The sequence below is a fragment of the Podarcis filfolensis genome (genome assembly GCF_964270895.1).
Source record: "Podarcis filfolensis genome assembly, chromosome: 5".
NCBI classification, from domain to species: Eukaryota; Metazoa; Chordata; class Lepidosauria; order Squamata; family Lacertidae; genus Podarcis; species Podarcis filfolensis.
In genome coordinates, this window is record NC_139608.1 from 16,614,592 (window position 1) to 16,632,809 (window position 18,218).

Sequence of the window (18,218 nt, forward strand, 5' to 3'; positions counted from 1 at the left end):
GCACTGTGGGAACTTAAAACAGTGACTTAAGGCAGCTGCATAGCACTGCTTGGAATCTTGGACCAGAGTAAAACCTAAGAGGCAGTTACAGATAGGTAGCCGTGTTGGTCTGCCATAGTCAAAACAAAAATTTTTTTTCCCTTCCAGTAGCACCTTAAAGACCAACTAAGTTAGTTCTTGGTATGAGCTTTCGTGTGCATGCACACTTCTTCAGATACACTGAAACAGAAGTTGCCAGATCCTTCTATATAGTGAGAAGGTGGGGAGGGGTATTACTCAGAAGGGTGGTGGGAATGGGTGATTGGCAGATAGCTGTGGTGAGCCTGTTGACGACTCTTAACGACTGCAGTAGGTCTTACAGGAAAAAGCAAGGGGTGAGAAGGTGAAAAATGGCTTTGTCATGTATAATGAGATAAGAATCCAATGTCTTTGTTCAGACCAGGTCTCTCCATGTCTCCCCACCTTCTCACTATATAGAAGGATCTGGCAACTTCTGTTTCAGTGTATCTGAAGAAGTGTGCATGCACACGAAAGCTCATACCAAGAACTAACTAAGAGGCAGTGTGCCTTTAGGGAGCTGTCCAATGGTTCTAGGTGCTGAAGTTGGTCTTAGCAAGGATGATGCCTGCCTATAGTGCTGGGATGGAAGCTGATTGAGTGTCTGTGCCTGTGTGTGTGTGTGTGTGTGTACGTGTACACACAGCTCCTTAATTAGTGGATCAAAGGACCAAGCAACTTTGCTGTGCTGAGCTTTTGACTCCAGCCTCAACAATTACCTCCTTCTCTATCTTCTTAGGCCATTGAGGTTTGTGTTTTCTTTCTTTTTGCACTGTAGGCACCAATATTTCTTGCCTGCCTTTCTGTAAAAACCTTTCTCTGTAGGCGGCAACAGGTCATAACATCAATAAAAACGTAAAATCTATCTCAAAACTAAAATTAAACACAGCACTTTAAAATCCGCATTATGTCATATGTACAGGCAGAAAGAGGATACAAAGATAAAGATATCAAGAGATGAATGAGAGGGGAGGCTTTGTTTCAGAAAGTTAAGAGAAATGAGGGGTGATGGCAGGAGTGGGGACCTTTGTGGGCTTCCAGATGTTGATGAGCTACAGCTCCCATTTTCCCTGACCATAGGCTATGATGGCTGGAGCTGATGGAGGTTAGGGTCAATCAATCTCTGGAGGGCTACAAATTCCTTATTCCTGGATTAAGACAAAGGCTTGAGGTAGATTTTGAGCAGGGGTTTGAAGAAGAAAGTGAGAATGCTCACATGCCACAGAGGAGTTCTTTGCATAAGATTGGAGACATAAAGGGCAACAGAGGCTAATGGGCAAGTCTTTTAAGAAATGAAGGCACTTTTGGATGGCTCCTGTGTGGTAAACCTGGAGGAATATTCTCTCTCCCCACCACTAACTTTGTTTCTCTCCCACCCCATATAGGTAGCTGTCTCGTTTACAAGCAAAGAGATCTATTTTGCTGAGCTGAATTCCAAACAAGGGTTCTCATGTCAGTATAGACTTCAAGGCTTTGGGGGAACCGTGATATGCATGGACTACTGGTTCAACCCTCACGATGGAAACGATGCTATTCTGACCATGGGAGATGTTTGTGGGCAGGCAAGTACGGCACAAAATGTCAGGAGAACATCCGGGTGGCCACAGGTTCCTCATCCCTGTTGTACTGGGACACCAGCTGCCTCTTGAAGAGTGCTGGGCCATTAGTGTCATGGAAAGTGTCCTGGCCTAGAATCATAGAGTTGGAAGAGACCACAAGGGCCATCGAGTCCAACCCCCTGCCAAGCAGGAAACACCATCAGAGCACTCCTGACATATGGTTGTCAAGCCTCTGCTTAAAGACCTCCAAAGAAGGAGACTCCACCACACTCCTTGGCAGCAAATTCCACTGTCGAACAGCTCTTACTGTCAGGAAGTTCTTCCTAATGTTTAGGTGGAATCTTCTTTCTTGTAGTTTGGATCCATTGCCTGGCTGGATGCAGAAGAATGGTGGGAGGCAGCAGCTGGGGAAACCCCAAGGGAAGAAGGCTCAGAGCCAGGGGAGCGGTTGTGGGACAGTGATGAGTGGTTAGAGGGAGAAGAAGGAGCAGACTGGGAGGAAGAGGAGTCAGAAGCTGAAGAGGTAACAGGGTTGAGTGAGCAGGAAGAGGCTGTGGCAGACAGCAGTCTAGAATCAGAGGCAGAAGCTGGAGGGATGCCAAGAGGCAGAGATAAGTCAGGCTGGTGAAGAAGCCATGGTGTCTCCCCCTCCTGCTGTGACCAGCTCCCTTCCCCCCTGATCTCCCAGAACCTGAAGAGGTATGCAGAGGGCGGAGCAAAGACAAGCAAGATGACAGAGTCTCAAATTGCTTGGGGAAGGAGAAATCTTAGGGAGCTGTAGGAAAGCGGTGGGTCTTGGTCCCCACAACTACCTCATAGGGGCAAGTTCTACGGGGAAGAGTTGCTGTGCTCACTAGGCACGGCCTCCTAGACTGTCTTTCTTCTTTGAATAAAGAATTCACTGAAGTCATATGAGTTATTTCTGACCTGCTCCTGGTACCCACTCCTGTCAGAAGGCTTAGTGGACACATCAGTCAGGGAGCTAGAGAAGAGCTTAGCTATATTTCTTAGAGAAGAACAGAAAGTAATAGGGAATGTCTGGCTCTACCCAACAAAACATCTAGTGAGTAAAGTATGTAAGGGCACTATCCACACAGATCGAGCACTTGTTATTTATTTAGTGACAGTACTTGTTCACAGTATCACTGTTCAGGCAGACCTCACAAAGCAGTTCACATAAGATTATTACAACAATAAGCATGGTGGTTTTTTTTCCTTTAAAGTTGAAATAGAATTGGGAGTGGGCGGGAAACAACTTGTTTTTTTAAAAAAGAAAAATCAATTCTGCTGCTTCTCCCCTCCCCTCAGGGTAAGATGGGCTTTCAGGTGTCCCTGTAGCAGCAGTTGAGGAGAGCAAGGGGACACGATGGGAACTGATGGTGACTCCTCCTTCTGCATTCCTCTTGCTTTTCACAAAATTTAAGTTATATACTGAGTCAGTCCAGCCCACCTTCATATGTTCAATGGTGGAGACAGTGCTTCAAAACTTCCAACTCCAGGGAGATTTAGCTTTCCTTCTTATGTTAAGTCAAAAGTCAATTCATCCCAATTGCTTCTCATTACTCATATTCATTCTCTTGAAAGTACATTTAGCTGCCCAAGGCTTTGTTCCCTTCATTTGCTTTTAGATTGGTTTACCCTCCCCCTTTTGTCATATCTTGCCCAACTCTACATGTTGGCTACCTATACATATTTAAGTTCTTTCCGTTGTCCTCGCCTAAGCAAATCCCGGCAGCCTCATTAGCAAAAAAATAGCCTTAGCCGTGGCCGTGAAATTCAAACGCATGCAAGTTATGAATTTATAACAAAGGAGGGGCTTTGTGTGATATTCAGGTTATTGCCATCAGTAATGGGTTGCTTTGAAATGCTGAGAGTGGTAGAAGATTTTTTTAATAAAAAAAATTAACTCTATCCTTCACAGGTCCAAGCAATTGTCTTCAACACAGCTCTGATCTCATTGTTTGAACGACCTTCAAATTCCACTGAAGATGAAAATGTGACAATGACTGTCACTTGGCAGGAGCTGGTCTCTGGGTATCACAAATGCTGCTATGTGTTAAGGCACAAACTCCATGATAAGGAATGGGTTAGACAAGGTACTGATCTGAGAAATGACGCAAGGAAGTCCTTTATGTATTTATTTTTAATCTTGGGTGCCAGCCTCTGGTGTAGATTGGGGTGTCAGACAAAAGCTCTTAAAGGCTGAAATTCTATGAGAGGCAGTGTGGTGTAGTGGTTAAAGTGGTTGACTAGGACCTGGGAGACCAGGGTTCAAATCTGAACTTGGCCAGGAAGCTCAGTGGGTGATATCTGCCTATTATCCCAACTTACTTCATGGGGTTGCTGTAAGGATTAAATGAGGAGAGGGAGAAATGTGTGTGTGTTTGCCATGTTGAGCTCCTTGGAGACAAAGGTGGGCTACAAATGCAACTAATAATAATAAACAATAGAAATATGTGGTTACCTTGAGGAAGCTCCATTTGAACATAGCGGGACTTACTTCGGTGTAAACGCACACAAGTTTGCATTGTTATTAGTGGGTCCTGGAGTTCTTGGCCTCAAGGGCAGCTGGGCTCACACATCCTATGTGGTCCTAGAATTCTCACACATTCATATGAACTTCTTTACCACACTTTATTTCCATCAGCAACGCCAACCTGCTAATGGTTGCTCTCATGCTGGTGTTCACAGTTCCCAAGGGAAGCCTCTACAGCAAACTTCAACTTCTCAGATTGTAATTTTTTCCTGGGGGTTAATTTTGCTGATGTTTAGGCGGTGGTAATATTTTTTATAGCTGTATCTTCTTCTTTTTTGAGGGGGGACCGACTTGTGGGGTGTTTGGCAGTAGGAGAGAGGAGGCTGCGACTTCTGGGCCTGCCTTTTGGAAATTAAGATTTTGCTGCCTAGTCCTGTGCCAAAAAAGCCTGATTGCTTCCTTCCAGAAGCTTTTATAGCCTCTTTAACACCAAAGCTCATTTAAAAGTTTTAAATCAAAGCCAGAGGATAACAATGGTTCTGAAATCACATCTTCTGAAGTGACTCTATTTTCTTTTCTTTAAAAAAAAAAAAGAGTTAAAGTAATTTGCATGCATGCAATCAACCTAACTCTTCGTGCCTGAATAATGAATGGCCTTCCTAGCCCTGCTGGGGGGAATATCATTCTTTTCTGCCACTCAAGTGTTCTGCTTAATACAACATTTCAACCTTGCATCTCAGAGTTATGCTTGCAAGGATGCGATCTGGACTTTTGATGTCACAGTGTAATGTTGGAGAACAAGAATCCATGGCGTCTTCTTCTTGTCCCACCCTGTCCACTTGCTTATGCTTCCCTACCTTGCCTGCTGCATGGCATACCTGGAGCGCTCCTTTTTATTGCAAGTAGGAGAGGCAGCAGAACTGGGAGAGTAATGAGTGGGAAGAAGCCACTGCAGCTGCCTTGTCTCCTTCTGTGTCATGCAATCCAAAGATAGATCTCTGGGTTGCAGCTGTTACGATATGGATGCAATGCAGCTGCAAACTGCTAGCTTGAAAACAAAACATGGTGGGAATGTTGGGACTGTCCGTGGGAAACAGTGGGACAGTCAGTTCACAGGGCGATGCACCGGAATTTGCTCAGAGTGTAATATGAGCTCTTCCTCTTGCGTATGTACAGGAAGTACAGGAAGTCTTTGTCACTTGACTGCTGGAGTTTGAAGAGTACAGACATGTTTTCTGTAATGCTGCAAAGACAGAAATAAAGGCATGTAAATACATTTCTGTCTATCTCCTTCCCTGCCGGGGGAGCAGGAGGGAGTGGGTGTGTTCTTCCCACGTTTGGGAAGAATCGCCTATTGTGACCTAGCCTGGATCTTGCTGGGGAATGCAGCCAGGGAGGTCAACAGGAGACCAAGCCGGGTGCCTGGGAGAGTTGCCAGTTTCTCCCGATAAAGGCTTGATTTCCGACAGCAGCCTGTCGGATATTTTAAGGGTTGCTTAGTTGTGACCCTCCAGCTATTGCTGGACTACAACTCCCATCATCCCTGCTCACTGGCTGTGGTTGATGGGATTTGTAGTGCAACAGGATCCCATTTTTAAAAATTGAAATACTCAGTGCTCAAATATTTTTGCTAAATAAATAAATGTTAGCAACCCCAACCCCTGCTGAAACCTGAATTGGTACAGCCCAAACTTAGCTTTACCATTTCATTGTGAACAAGGCCCCAGCCTTTAGAGTTTCATTCAATTACAACAGGTCCCCTACCCCTGCTGTATGTGTTAACCATGGACTCATGGTATACATGGCAGGTTCTCTCTTGCTGGAGGTCTTCAAGCAGAGACTGGACATGCTCTAGCTATGAATTCCCTGCCTTGAGTCAGAGATTGGATTAGATGAACTATAATACCCCTCCAGCCATATGATTCTACAGTACGAAGAACAGCAACTGGCTCAGTCTTTTCCTCAAGTAACATAACATTTTAATTTGCCATATATATGCTGATATGGGAATTACTCTTAAGACCACCATTTTCAGTCAGGCATCCTCCAAGGAGCTTGACTTACAATGTAATTTAAGACAGAAACAAGTTTATGTCTTTGTTGGAAACTGCGAAGATTTCTCAGCTCCTAATATTCATAACATTTTACTCTCATAAAAGTCCCTAGAGTCCAGAGAGGCAGGTTGTGTGTGTGTGTTTTATTGAAATTCCAACTATGCCATTCAATAGCAAACATTACAGCAGCATATAAAAACCTCTTTCCAAATGGTTATACTTTTTTATAGATATCTGCAGAAGTAGTTTGACTACAACTCCCATCATCCAGACCTTTGACCATACTCACTGAGGCTGATGGGAGTTGAACAGCATCTTCTTGCCCATCACTGCTGTAGTGTAGCCACCAATTTTGTATTCAGAACTTCTGTCTCAATGGCCGCCTTCACATGCTACATTTTTACTGTGTACCCATTAAATGTTTTTACATATGCACATATAAAGGCAATGCATGAAAACACACACATGCAAATACAAAGCCCTGTTTGTCTGGCAGTTGGAGTTAGTCATGGCTTTCCAACAAAAGTACACTTCATGTTTAGGTTGCCAGCTTGATGGCATCTCAAACCTTAAATTCAAGTGATGGGGCTTAGTGATGTTGCATGACTTCCCATTATTAGACAACAAAAACAAATCTGGTACCAGGCTGGGAGAAAGAATAGCATTAGATTTGAAGGCTTGGAAAAATTAAATTTCTACTGCAAATGTTTGTGCTCTGCTTATCTATATCTATCATCTATCATCTATCATCTATCAACAGGCTCATCTCAGCTATCTGCCAACCACCCATTCCCACCACCCTTCTGAGTAATACCCCTCCCCACCTTCTCACTATATAGAAGGATCTGGCAACTTCTGTTTCAGTGTATCTGAAGAAGTGTGCATGCACACGAAAGCTCATACCAAGAACTAACTTAGTTGGTCTTTAAGGTGCTACTGGAAAGAAATTTTTTTGTTTTGTTTTGACTATGGCAGACCAACACGGCTACCTATCTGTAACTGCATCTATCATCTATCATCTATCTATCATCTATCATCTATCTATCTATCTATCTATCATCTATCTATCTATCTATCTATCTATCTATCTATCTATCAATCTATCATCTATCTATCTATCATCTATCTATCTATCAATCATCTATCTATCTATCTATCATCTATCATCTATCTATCTATCTATCTATCTATCTATCTATCTATCTATCATCTATCTATCTATCTATCTATCTATCATCTATCTATCTATCATCTATCATCTATCATCTATCATCTATCATCTATCATCTATCATCTATCATCTATCATCTATCTCTATCTATCATCTATCTATCTATCTATCTATCTATCTATCTATCTATCTATCATCTATCTATCATCTATCTATCTATCTATCTATCATCTATCTATCTATCTATCTAACTATCTATCTATCAATGTATCATCTATCTATCATCTATCATCATCAATCAATTGATCTATATCTATCATCTTCTAATCATTTATATCTCTTCTTTTCTAGCCAAGTAGGGTACTAAGAACAGGCTGCAGAAGCATTCAAAACACCCAAATCTTAACACAGCGCAACAAAACTTAAAAACTGATTCACCCCAATTGACTCAGCTCTATGTAAGAACCTCTTACTTGATAACGAATCTAATCAAAATGCCATCTCTATACTGTTTCAGTTGCATACATCCCCTCCTTAGATGTCTTTCTGTCTGTTACAACCAGCAGCACAAACACACTGGTGCTAGCTTGGAGAGAGAAATTAAGTCCTCGTCTTACAACGACAACTTTCCACGTCACTCAAGGAGTCAATGCTTTTGATTTCCATTCAAGGCTCAACTTGATAGGTATGTCACTATAATTTGTTTTCTTGTAAAACCGAAAGGGACAATCAGAAGTCTAAGAGTATGTCTGCACTGTAGCAGCGGTAACTGGTGCCCATGTGGCTTGGTAGACTGGAAGGGAGCCTGACAGGAGCTAGAACCAGAGCCAGTGACAGGCGGAAGCACCTAATTCTAGTTTTGTCTCCATCTTCATCCCTACTGGAGGACAACAATGAGATAACACTGAGACTGAGAAGGAGGAAGCTGGTAGAAAGGTGAGGAGTTTGCGAATGAGTACCCCATGCACCCTAATGGGCCAGTGTTTATTGCAGACTCAACCTAGCATAGCAGCCATTTCCCCCTCCCAGGGGAACCTTAACAATTTCACTTTGGTAAAGTGGGCTAGGTAGAAATTCGCTAACGGCAACTTCATTAAACTACAATGCCCAGGATTCTTTGGGGAAAGCCGTGACAATTAAATCCACATAATATCAGTATAAATAAATAGGTGAAGGCAGAAATTCTAGTTTGATTCAGATATAGCACCCGACACAAGGCACATACAAAAGGGTTCAGAGGAAATGGCTATAAGGGAAGGTCATTTTGAAAATGCCCATGAATCCAGTTGTGGCCTAGCTGGTTGTCCTTTGCTGGTAATATTTCTCCTCAGAGAGAGGGGTCTAGTCCAGGGATAGGCAAACTTGGCCTTCCAGATGTTTTGGACTACAACTCCCATCATCCCTAGCTAACAGGACCAGTGGTCAGGGATGATGGGAGTTGTAGTCCCAAAACTTCTGGAGGGCCAAGTTTGCATATGCCTGGTCTAGTCTCCAAGTCTTCTGGCTGTTGGAGGGGAGTTATCATGTGGAAGGAAGTGTGATAAAGTATGGAAGTAATTTCTGGGCTGCATTCCACACAGTAAAGTGCAGTAAATTGTACTGATGTTGTAAAACATGACATTTACCTAGTGGTTGCTGCATCTTAGAACTCTCAAATGCCCAGAGCTCTATATATCAGGGTACTTCTGCCTGACAAATGTGAACCGATTTTAGATAAATACAACCAACATAGGTTCCCCCGAGGAACTCCTGCAAGCTGTGCTTTAGTGAGCTCTCCGGGTATACTATGTTCTTAATCCCCAAACAGAACCAAAAATCCCAAGTGTTTCTTAGGCAGAGTCATAATTGTCCAGCCAATTTAGCCTTATGGTGGTCGATTCCTTCCCCCCCCCCTTTGGCTTAGCATCAGCTCTACAGCCCACAAATGCCTGGAGGGTAGACTTTTGATTGCACCCTCCAAAAGCCAGGTGCAGGTGATAAAACGTATATTGCCAACAAAACACTTGCCGGAGGAAGGAGTATAAGCTTCACACTGAAAAGGAAATTCATTAAAACAAAAAACAAAAAAAAGTACAAATGGAGCTCTGTTCTGAATTGATGTGAAGTGGGGTGGTAGGGAAAGGGGAACAAAGGGGACCTGAGGCATTTGTAAGGAGATGGATAGACAACAAAACCAATAAAGAGATGTTGTAGAAGACTGGGGAGGCTGCTGTAAAGAAGAGGCAACCAAATGTAGAACATATGCTAAGACAGGGATAGGGAATTGGTGGCCCTCCAGATGTTGTTGGACGGCAGATCCCATCATCCCCTGACTATCAACCATACTGTCAGAGCTGATGGGAGTTATCATCAGTGTACTCGTGTCACCTTGCTGCAAAATTCCTAATGGCTGCTTCCGACAGCTTCATGTGGATGCTAAATAGCAATGGAGGCAATATACTGCCCTGCAGCAACCCATAGCTCAAGAGCCAAGGGGTCGAGAAGCACTCATCCAGTGCTACTTTCTGGAACTGTCCCCGGAGCAAAGACTGAAGCTACTGCAGAACAGTGCCCTCAAAAGCCATCTCCTGTAGGTGGTCCAGGAGGATACCATGGTCAATGGTATCAAAAGCTGATGAGAAAGCTTGTAAAAGCAACAGGATTGCATTCCGCCCTCTCCGTATAGTGGTCATCCATCAGGGTAATCAAGGCAGATTCTGCCCTGAGCCTGGGTTTAAACCCAGACCGAAATGGGTCTAGAGAATCAGTTTCTTCCAGGAATGCCTGCAGCTGCGTTGCCGCAACCCTGTCAAGTAAGTTAAAGGTAAAGGGACCCCTGACCATTAGGTCCAGTCATGACCGACTCTGGGGTTGCGGCGCTCATCTCGCTTTATTGGCCAAGCTTCCGGGTCATGTGGCCAGCATGACTAAGCCGCTTCTGGCGAACCAGAGCAGTGCATGGAAATGCCGTTTACCTTCCCACCAGAGCGGTACCTATTTATCTACTTGCACTTTGATGTGCTTTTGAACTGCTAGGTTGGCAGGAGCCAGGACAGAGCAACGGGAGCTCACCCCATCATGGGGATTCGAACCGCCGACCTTCTGATCAGCAAGTCCTAGGCTCTGTGGTTTAGACCACAGCACCACCCGTGTCCCTACCCTGTCAAGTACTGTGCTCAAAAAGGAAGTGTTTGTGATGGGGTGGGCATTTTCACCTCCTTCAAAGTGGTTGCTACTTGCCCCCCTTCATGCAGAGACATATTCACCGCAGCCTGAACCCACCCAGTCATGCCACTCAGGCTAGCTTTAGCCAGCAATTGAAGGCAGGGGTCCAAAGGGCATGTCATTGTGTGCATACATATAAGTACCTTGTCAACAACCTCAGACTGAGAAAACTGAAACTGATCTCATAAAACATGACTTGATGGAGCATTAAAAACAAAACAAAACCACCTTACTTGGGGCTAACTGTATCAGTCCTGGCATCTAGTTGCTATTGAAATGAGCGGCTGTGTTCTCAAGCAATTCCCAGTGAATCTCTGAGGTGTGCCGGGCTCCATCCCCTGATACAGGTGTCAACAGCCTATGGATATATGATGTCACATACAGTGGTACCTCGGGTTACAAACACCTCGGGTTACAAACACTTCGGGTTACAAACTCCGCTAACCTGGAAGTAGTACCTTGGGTTAAGAACTTTACCTCAGGATGAGAACAGAAATCGTGTGGCAGTGGCACAGCGGCAGCGGGAGGCCCCATTAGCTAAAGTGGTACCTCAGGTTAAGAACGGTTTCGGGTTAAGAACAGACCTCCGGAATGAATTAAGTTTCATCCCACTGTATAGGGAAGATGAACAGGGCTTGGCTAAAACATCCTTACAGGCCTCTTTAGGCCTGTGGACCTGAGATTCCTCACCCCTGCCAAGGAGTGTCCATTGTAGGACTGCACCAAGGTCTCCAAGACTCATCTTTCCTAGTCTCAGCCAGTGTTCCCTTTCTTTGGCTCACATTGGCTCCATATCAAGTCAAGCAGCTGCAAAAACAGATTAATTTTTATGAAGGAAATGAATAGGGGGTGAGGGAGAAGCTGCATCAAGGCAATCAAATTTGGACAGTGGAATGGAATCCATTAAACAAAAATTGTTTACAGTTGCTGCAACTTTGGCATATTTCTTTGTCATGCTTGTAAAAAAAACCAAAACGTTTGTATAAATGAGTTTCGACTTTGTGACTTTGAACAGCGACCGCAGGAGTTAATCGCCATGTTTGCCTTTGGAATCCTTATGTCACGTCTAAGCCCGCCGGAGTCCTGGAGGGCCATTCAGACAGTGTAATCGCCGTCCGGTTCATTACTGAGCGCAAACTGCTCTTCAGCTTCGGAAAGGATAAGGTGAGCTTGGGAAGGGCCTGAGAAGCGGAGATCATTAGTCTTCCTCTAGACAACACTCCGGTTAAGAACATGGAACCCAGAAGGGCACTAGTTTTGAGTTTCTCAATCCAGCAGCTGCTCCACTTTGTAGTGTTCATGGCTAAGTCTACTTAACATGGGTAGAAATGGTCTTGTCCTTGGAAGACTCTAAGCAAAATGAAGCTTCTAAGACAGGGGTGGGGAACCTCAGGTTGGGAGCCAAATGCAGCCTTTCAAGCCCTTCTATCTGGTTCTCAAGACTCTCTCTACATCCCCCCTTCCCTAGCCACACCCACTCCCCTCAGGCAACACCCCTCACCACCATTGCTCTTCTTGAGTAGTTTTTGTGCATGTAGAAAACAGCTTATTGTATAAAGGTAAATTTTACATTTTTGATGCTGGTCCCACCCAGTACTGAGAAACGTTCCCCTCACGTGCGCTAATATATGAAGGAGGCAGCTGGCCATATGAGTTCCACCCTTCTCTCCTAAGATGAGAGCAGATTCACATCTCAAGTAAAAAAGAAGTGTTTTCTTTTCTTTATGGGCTATTACCAGGAATTAAGTCCACTTAGTATCTCTCAGCTGTCCTCCTCCTCCTCCTCCTCCTCCTTGCCTCTTGAGGCTCTCTGGTTAGCTATTCATTGCCACTTTTCTCTTTCCTGCCCCCCTCAATTCTCTTTGAAGGGCTACTTCAACAGCCAGTTCCCCAAGGTTAAAGAACACACCATCTCCCGTGGTTGTATTAAATGGAGCCATCCCTTTAGCACAATGGGTTCTACTTGAGCAATGGGACTTCCTCTCCTTCTCCTCTTCCTGTCCCCCAAATCTGCTCCATATGGTTGTAGGAACCCCTAGAACACATTTGTGGAGCACAAAGGGAGAGGAAAGGGGGAGAAAGTCCCACTGTATAGGCAGAAGTCTTTTCTTTGCATCAATTGGACGACTTCATTGGGCGTCAACTCCTGGATTCTACCTTCGGCCTCCAGCCCACCTTTAGCTAGGCTCTCGTCCTTTCTGGTCTTGGGTTGCAATGGCCTTCATGTCACTGTTTCTCACAGCTATGGCAAATCCCCTTCCCCATTCGCTGCAGCTGCCACCAGCTGGACCTGCACTCCCTCCAATCCACTCCAGTCTCTTCACCCTTAGGGATGCTGCCCTGAGGAATGTCTAGCCACAACCACAATGGCATTTATTTCAATACCTTAAGAAATAACGAGACACCTCTCCATTGAATCTTGTGTTTTGTTTCACTGAAATATCTAGAATGTAAGTCAGCTTTTGCTCCCATTTAAAAAAAAAAAGACTTATCGACATTTCTCGATTTTTTTTGGCCACATTTTTACTGGCTCTGGAACAGTTATTTCCATTCCAGGAAAAGCTTCACCTGCTTGCATTGGTGTGAGGCTGCTTTTAAATGCACAGAAGGAGGGCAAGTGGGAAAGTTTTGGACCTTAAGCTAAGGCCCTTCATTAGTTGTGTTTCTCATGCCAATCTGAGCCCGCAGCCTTGATTTGTGTCCAGTTAACATGTCCTTCAAAAACAACAAAAACTATTTCCCTGCCACTAAACCTCTTAATACATTCTGTGACCATTGTTTTTGCCTGTAGTGGTTTAGCCCTTATTTTATTGCCTTTTAGCATTCTTGACATTAACATGAATCTGTTTCACTTTGATGGATGAATGGGCACCTGAGCTGGTAGAGTTTATTTACGTGCAAACCTCCTGCTCTGCTACAGCAACCTCCAGCATACTGCCAGCCAACCCAAATGACACATCTGCTACGCAGTGCCATGTAGGACATGGGCTGGAATAAGAAAAGATAAAAAGGCTTCCTTTGCTGAAAGCCTTGGTTTGACAGCTCAGGAGGAAAAGAAATATAGGCGTTCATGATTAGCTTGCACTTCACATCAGATAAGGCCTTGATTTGGGGAGAAAACAACTATTAATTTTAATTTGGTTGCATCCTCATAAGGAAACTAGGATATCTTTCAGTCCAGGGATTTAAGAGTAATGATTTCTAAGAGGTTTGCCTGTGGGAGTAGAAATGACCAGTAGGAAGTTTACTAAACAGTGCATGAAATGACGTTGTCAAATAGTAGTCTGTGGCTGTTGAATTCAGCATCACCACTCATGGAGTTTATCTCATGTGAGGTAGGTTAGGCTTAGAGACTGTGATTGGCAGGAGTTCACGATGTGGGGCTTCCATTGATGTACCTTCCAAGTGTCCCAATTTTCCAGGGACAGTCCTGGAATTATGAAAGCCATTCTGGCTCCTGATTTGATCCTGGAATGTCTGGATTTCCCCTGACAGCACTGCCACCGAGTCTGGGTAGAAGGTGCCACCACCACTGAGGTCCATCCCTCCATGACGTGCTAGCTCTGAGGGGCAGGCAGAGGGCAGGGCCACCCTAGGCGGGAATGAAGGGGGAGTGGAGGGCATCCCATTGGTGTAGCTGTGATGGCACTCAGCCTTCTTTTGATAGGAAATGCTCCGTGGGGAGGCACAAAAATGAGGGTTGAAGGGGGTCAGTTGGGAGGGGAGTGATAACTCCTAGTGGGGTGGCAACAGAAACGGAGACATATAGATCATACTCCAGCACTGGGGGCAGAGAGCAGGCGGGGGCGTGGCTGGTGCACGTCCTGGGGGCGTGGCATGCCACCCGCAGGGGTGTGGCGCGTGTTCTAGTGGTGTGGCGCGCCGCCTGCAGGGGTGTGGCACCCAGCGCTGGGAGGACAGCCGCGATGGCACCCCACTGGGATCGTGGTGCTGGGGGTGGTGCACTTCCCCTGCCCCCCTCTTCCTCCACCAGTTAGCATGCGCTCCAACAATCCTCAGATGAAAATGTCCCTATTGTTGGAGGGTATGTGGACAAGCCAGGATTTGAACACAGGCCTCCACAAGAGAAATGCAAGATGTGGGGGGGGGGGCAGGAGACAAAATTAAGATTCACCTAGTGCAGGGAGGTCCAACAGGTCAATCGCTTGGGGGTGTGTGTCTGTGGTAGATCCTGGTCGATCGCGAGACCCTCCCCCCCCCAAAAAAGCTCAACTGCTTTTGTCAATCTAATGGGTAGACCATTGCCAGTTGTTTTATAATGGGAGTAGATCGCAGTCTCTTGTAAGTTGGACATGCCTGACCTAGTGCAACAAAATCACTTCACCTGCCCTGGACCACTCTATCTTCGTCCCTCTGGCAGGTTCCTTGGAATGAGGGAAGGAATCTCTCACCCTTCACAAAGTCTGGAAAAGTCTGGGTCCTTTGCAAGTGACACAGAAGCTGCCAAAATATTTCCCCAGGCACTTGTTAAAAATTCCTCAGCTCCTCCAGCATCCTTGCTCATCTCCCTCCCAACCTCAGGTAAAGGCAAAGGGGGCCCTTGAGTAAAGATGATTGAATTGGGGCCTACATTTCCCATCTTGCATGGACCTCTTACCAGCTTTGCATGGCTCTGCCAGCCTGAACAATATGCAGCCTTCAGAGGACTTGATGAAGCCTCCTACAACTTGTAGCCCTCCATATGGAGCTGGACTCCAACTCCCATCCGCTCCAGCCAGCATGGCTTTTGGTCCTGGATTATGGGAATTGTGGTCCAACACCATCAGGAGGACCACAGATTCCCCATCCCTGAGGAACTATATCAAAGCTTTGGTTTTACCTATTTCTGCACCTTCTGAGTTAAAAAAAAGAAGTTTGGTTCTGATTTATTCCTCTCCTCCTTACCATTTGCAGGTCTTAAGGATATGGGACATTCAGCATCAGCTTTGCATCCAAAGGATTTCTGGTTCCTTCCCCAAAAGCCTAGATTTCCATTCCACACTTTGCTTTGATGAATCCCATGGGCGTCTTTTCATCTCGTTTAACAACCAATTGACATTGCTGGAGATGGAGCAAGATTCAGGCAAAAGCAGAGTTGCCAGTCACAGGAAAGCCGTTACGTGCCTCCTTTACAATTCAGTGCTCCAGCAGGTAAAATAAGAAAGAAAATAGAGCCCCTTTCTGTATTTGTCTGATAAGCATTTCGAACCTTTGATTCACCATTTCTTTATTGCGATTTCAGCAAGTAGAAGAGAAGCATGGGGGGAAAGGAAACTATGTAATACAAACGTGTATTAATTGTAAGCGTTTGGTGACTTTCCTGCAAAGGATTGTGAGCATTTTGGCTTCCTAAAGAGCTTTGTTTCACAAGGGTGCCAGTGAATTCAGTATGTCTTAAGTCCATGTACTTAATCTCTGTTCAAAGATTACTTGCTGGCATTGCAAATGCCATGGACAATAAGTCCCATGCTCCATGCATCTCTCTGAACCTGCACCAAACTTACACCTTCCCATACAACTGGGGTGCCCTAAATGCTTCTTGTAGGTGCCTAAGCACAGCTCAAAACTGCAAATCAATGTATGGAAGCCATTGGGGAAGGGTCCCTGAGAGCAATTTGCTCTCTGTTCCATGAATAGGCTGCATAAACAGGGCTATCAATGACAACCTCCATACCAAATGAAGTTGTGAGAGGCAGCAGGTGGACGGAGGCACCAAGTACATGTTTTATTTGCTCATTCTCAAAGCAGATTTATGTAGCCACAGAGGGCTTGGTTAGAGAGCTACCAAAAATGGTCTCAGGGTGTGTATTGGGAAGGGAGTTGGCAAGCAGGGACACAGCCAACACGTATGTGTGTATGTGTATATACATGTGTGTGTGCATGCAAATATATCAAAAAGAAAGGAACGAAAATATAAAAATATAAGTTATCTTAATCAAGACTGTTTATGTACGCGTCAAGAGCAGCAGGGACAAAGTACTGACCAGAGAAGAATGGCAGACCAAGTTGATGAACTATGCTGGCAAAATTGACGGGAAAGATCAGAAATCAGGAAGACCAAATTTTTATTAAGGACTGGAATAACTTTTTAACGTATCTTAGAGACCAATGTAAACAGCTGAAATCATTAGCAGGAATACAATAACACTTGAAAAGTAACATGAACTTTGGATACTATGGAGATGTAATAGATAGAATACAGTAAGAGATGCAGGAATAAAATTTAGAAGTGGAAACCATGGAGGGAGAGAGAGCGATCCAGAGGTTCGAGAGAGCCTTTTGGTGTTTTTCTTTCTTTCTTTCTTTTTCCTTTGGATTTGTTATATTTGTTGCTTATAATTATTATGTAAAACTAAATAATTTTTTTACAAAAAAGAGAGAAAATATAAAAACATCACCAGGTGACAATAAAAATATGCTATCATTAAGCATAATAATGTAGGCATTCCATATGTCCAAAAAGCTAAAGAGGTTATGAGCCACACATTCAAACATAGAAAGGGCAGCCATAGCTTCAGAACACTGAGCAGTATGTAGTGGATTTTTGCTCTTCCAGCTCTGTGCACCATAAGGGCTCACATATCTGTTATTCCCCATGCCATACGGAGTGTGTGAACATCCACAGGTTTCTCCAAGACAAGGTTAACATCAACCATTATTTCTGACCAGAAAGAAGACATCATATGTGCAGCCAGTGCAGATGTTGTAGCACAGGTGTGTCATGCTGTCAGAGGTCTACCCCCAACAGTAGTCTAGCCAATGCATACTACATGCTGGAGTTTCTGGGTGTGGCCCATGTGCAGCCCAAAATTGCACACAGCAGTAATCCAGTTTCAAGGTTTTGCAGCCCTGCTTTGAAGTGGTCCAGTTTTATCCATCCCAGAACAAATTGCTGGCGAACAGCTGTTTCCCGCTCCCAGTGCAGCAGATGCTGCAACTGTGCATTGCTCCATCCTCAGTATCAATCCTAAGAACTAGCAAAATTAATATGTTGCTGCTGCTGCTGTTAATATCTTCCTTCCAGTTGCAAATTCACCCGGTTTTGAAATCTTCCTATGAAGTCACCTTACTGCACCTGCCAGGATACTTATAAAATATGCACACGGTGTAATTAGCTGAGATGTGCCTTCTTGCTGGCACATTTCCCCAGAAGTGACTCTCAGTATGGTGGCCCTGGATCACAGTTATGTATTTCATCACAAAATGAAATCAGTTAAATGCAATGCCACTTGGTATGCAAGTTGGGTGTTATTTGTCTTCCCAGCACTGCGGCCCTTGCCATCAGAGCACTACCTGCATCTCAATGAATAGCCAGGCTCAGAAGAAAAGGGAAAGACCCCTGTGATTGATTTCTCCCCCTCCTTTTCCCTCAGCTGCGCCCAACAGCATCTTTTAATCTCCAGATTGAGATTCAGCTAAAGCAAACATAGCTGTATGCTGTGGGGTGATACAGAGCTATGGGGGGGGGGTCATTTACATTCCCCACCCCTTTAAAAACAACAACCCCGTAATCTTTCATTTGATTGTGTGCAAGTGCTTTGGAACAAAGCAGGAATCTTGCTGCCTGTAAAATAAAGGCAATAGCTACCCTGAGCGCCATCGCTGTAAATCTGTGATCTGCAGATGTAGGACTCCCACTCCCATTTGCCCCAGCCAGCAGGGACAATGTTGTGGGATGGTTAGAATTGGAGTCTCAA

At 44.7% G+C, this 18,218-nt stretch overlaps 1 protein-coding gene across 2 annotated transcripts in view; it reads left to right on the top strand.

The window, feature by feature from the left end:
- The window catches only part of WDR49 (WD repeat domain 49), a 96,319-nt gene that overhangs the window by 17,761 nt on the left and 60,340 nt on the right, over positions 1 to 18,218 (top strand). For both annotated transcript variants that reach the window (XR_014547957.1, XM_083613156.1), the window contains 5 exons: positions 1,443 to 1,619; positions 3,538 to 3,712; positions 7,835 to 8,002; positions 11,537 to 11,685; positions 15,436 to 15,672. Coding sequence is in view for 1 of the 2 variants with exons in the window: in XM_083613156.1 (XP_083469282.1) it covers positions 1,443 to 1,619; positions 3,538 to 3,712; positions 7,835 to 8,002; positions 11,537 to 11,685; positions 15,436 to 15,672 (906 nt within the window). In the remaining variant the exon portion in view is untranslated. The remainder of the gene's footprint in view (positions 1 to 1,442; positions 1,620 to 3,537; positions 3,713 to 7,834; positions 8,003 to 11,536; positions 11,686 to 15,435; positions 15,673 to 18,218) is intronic.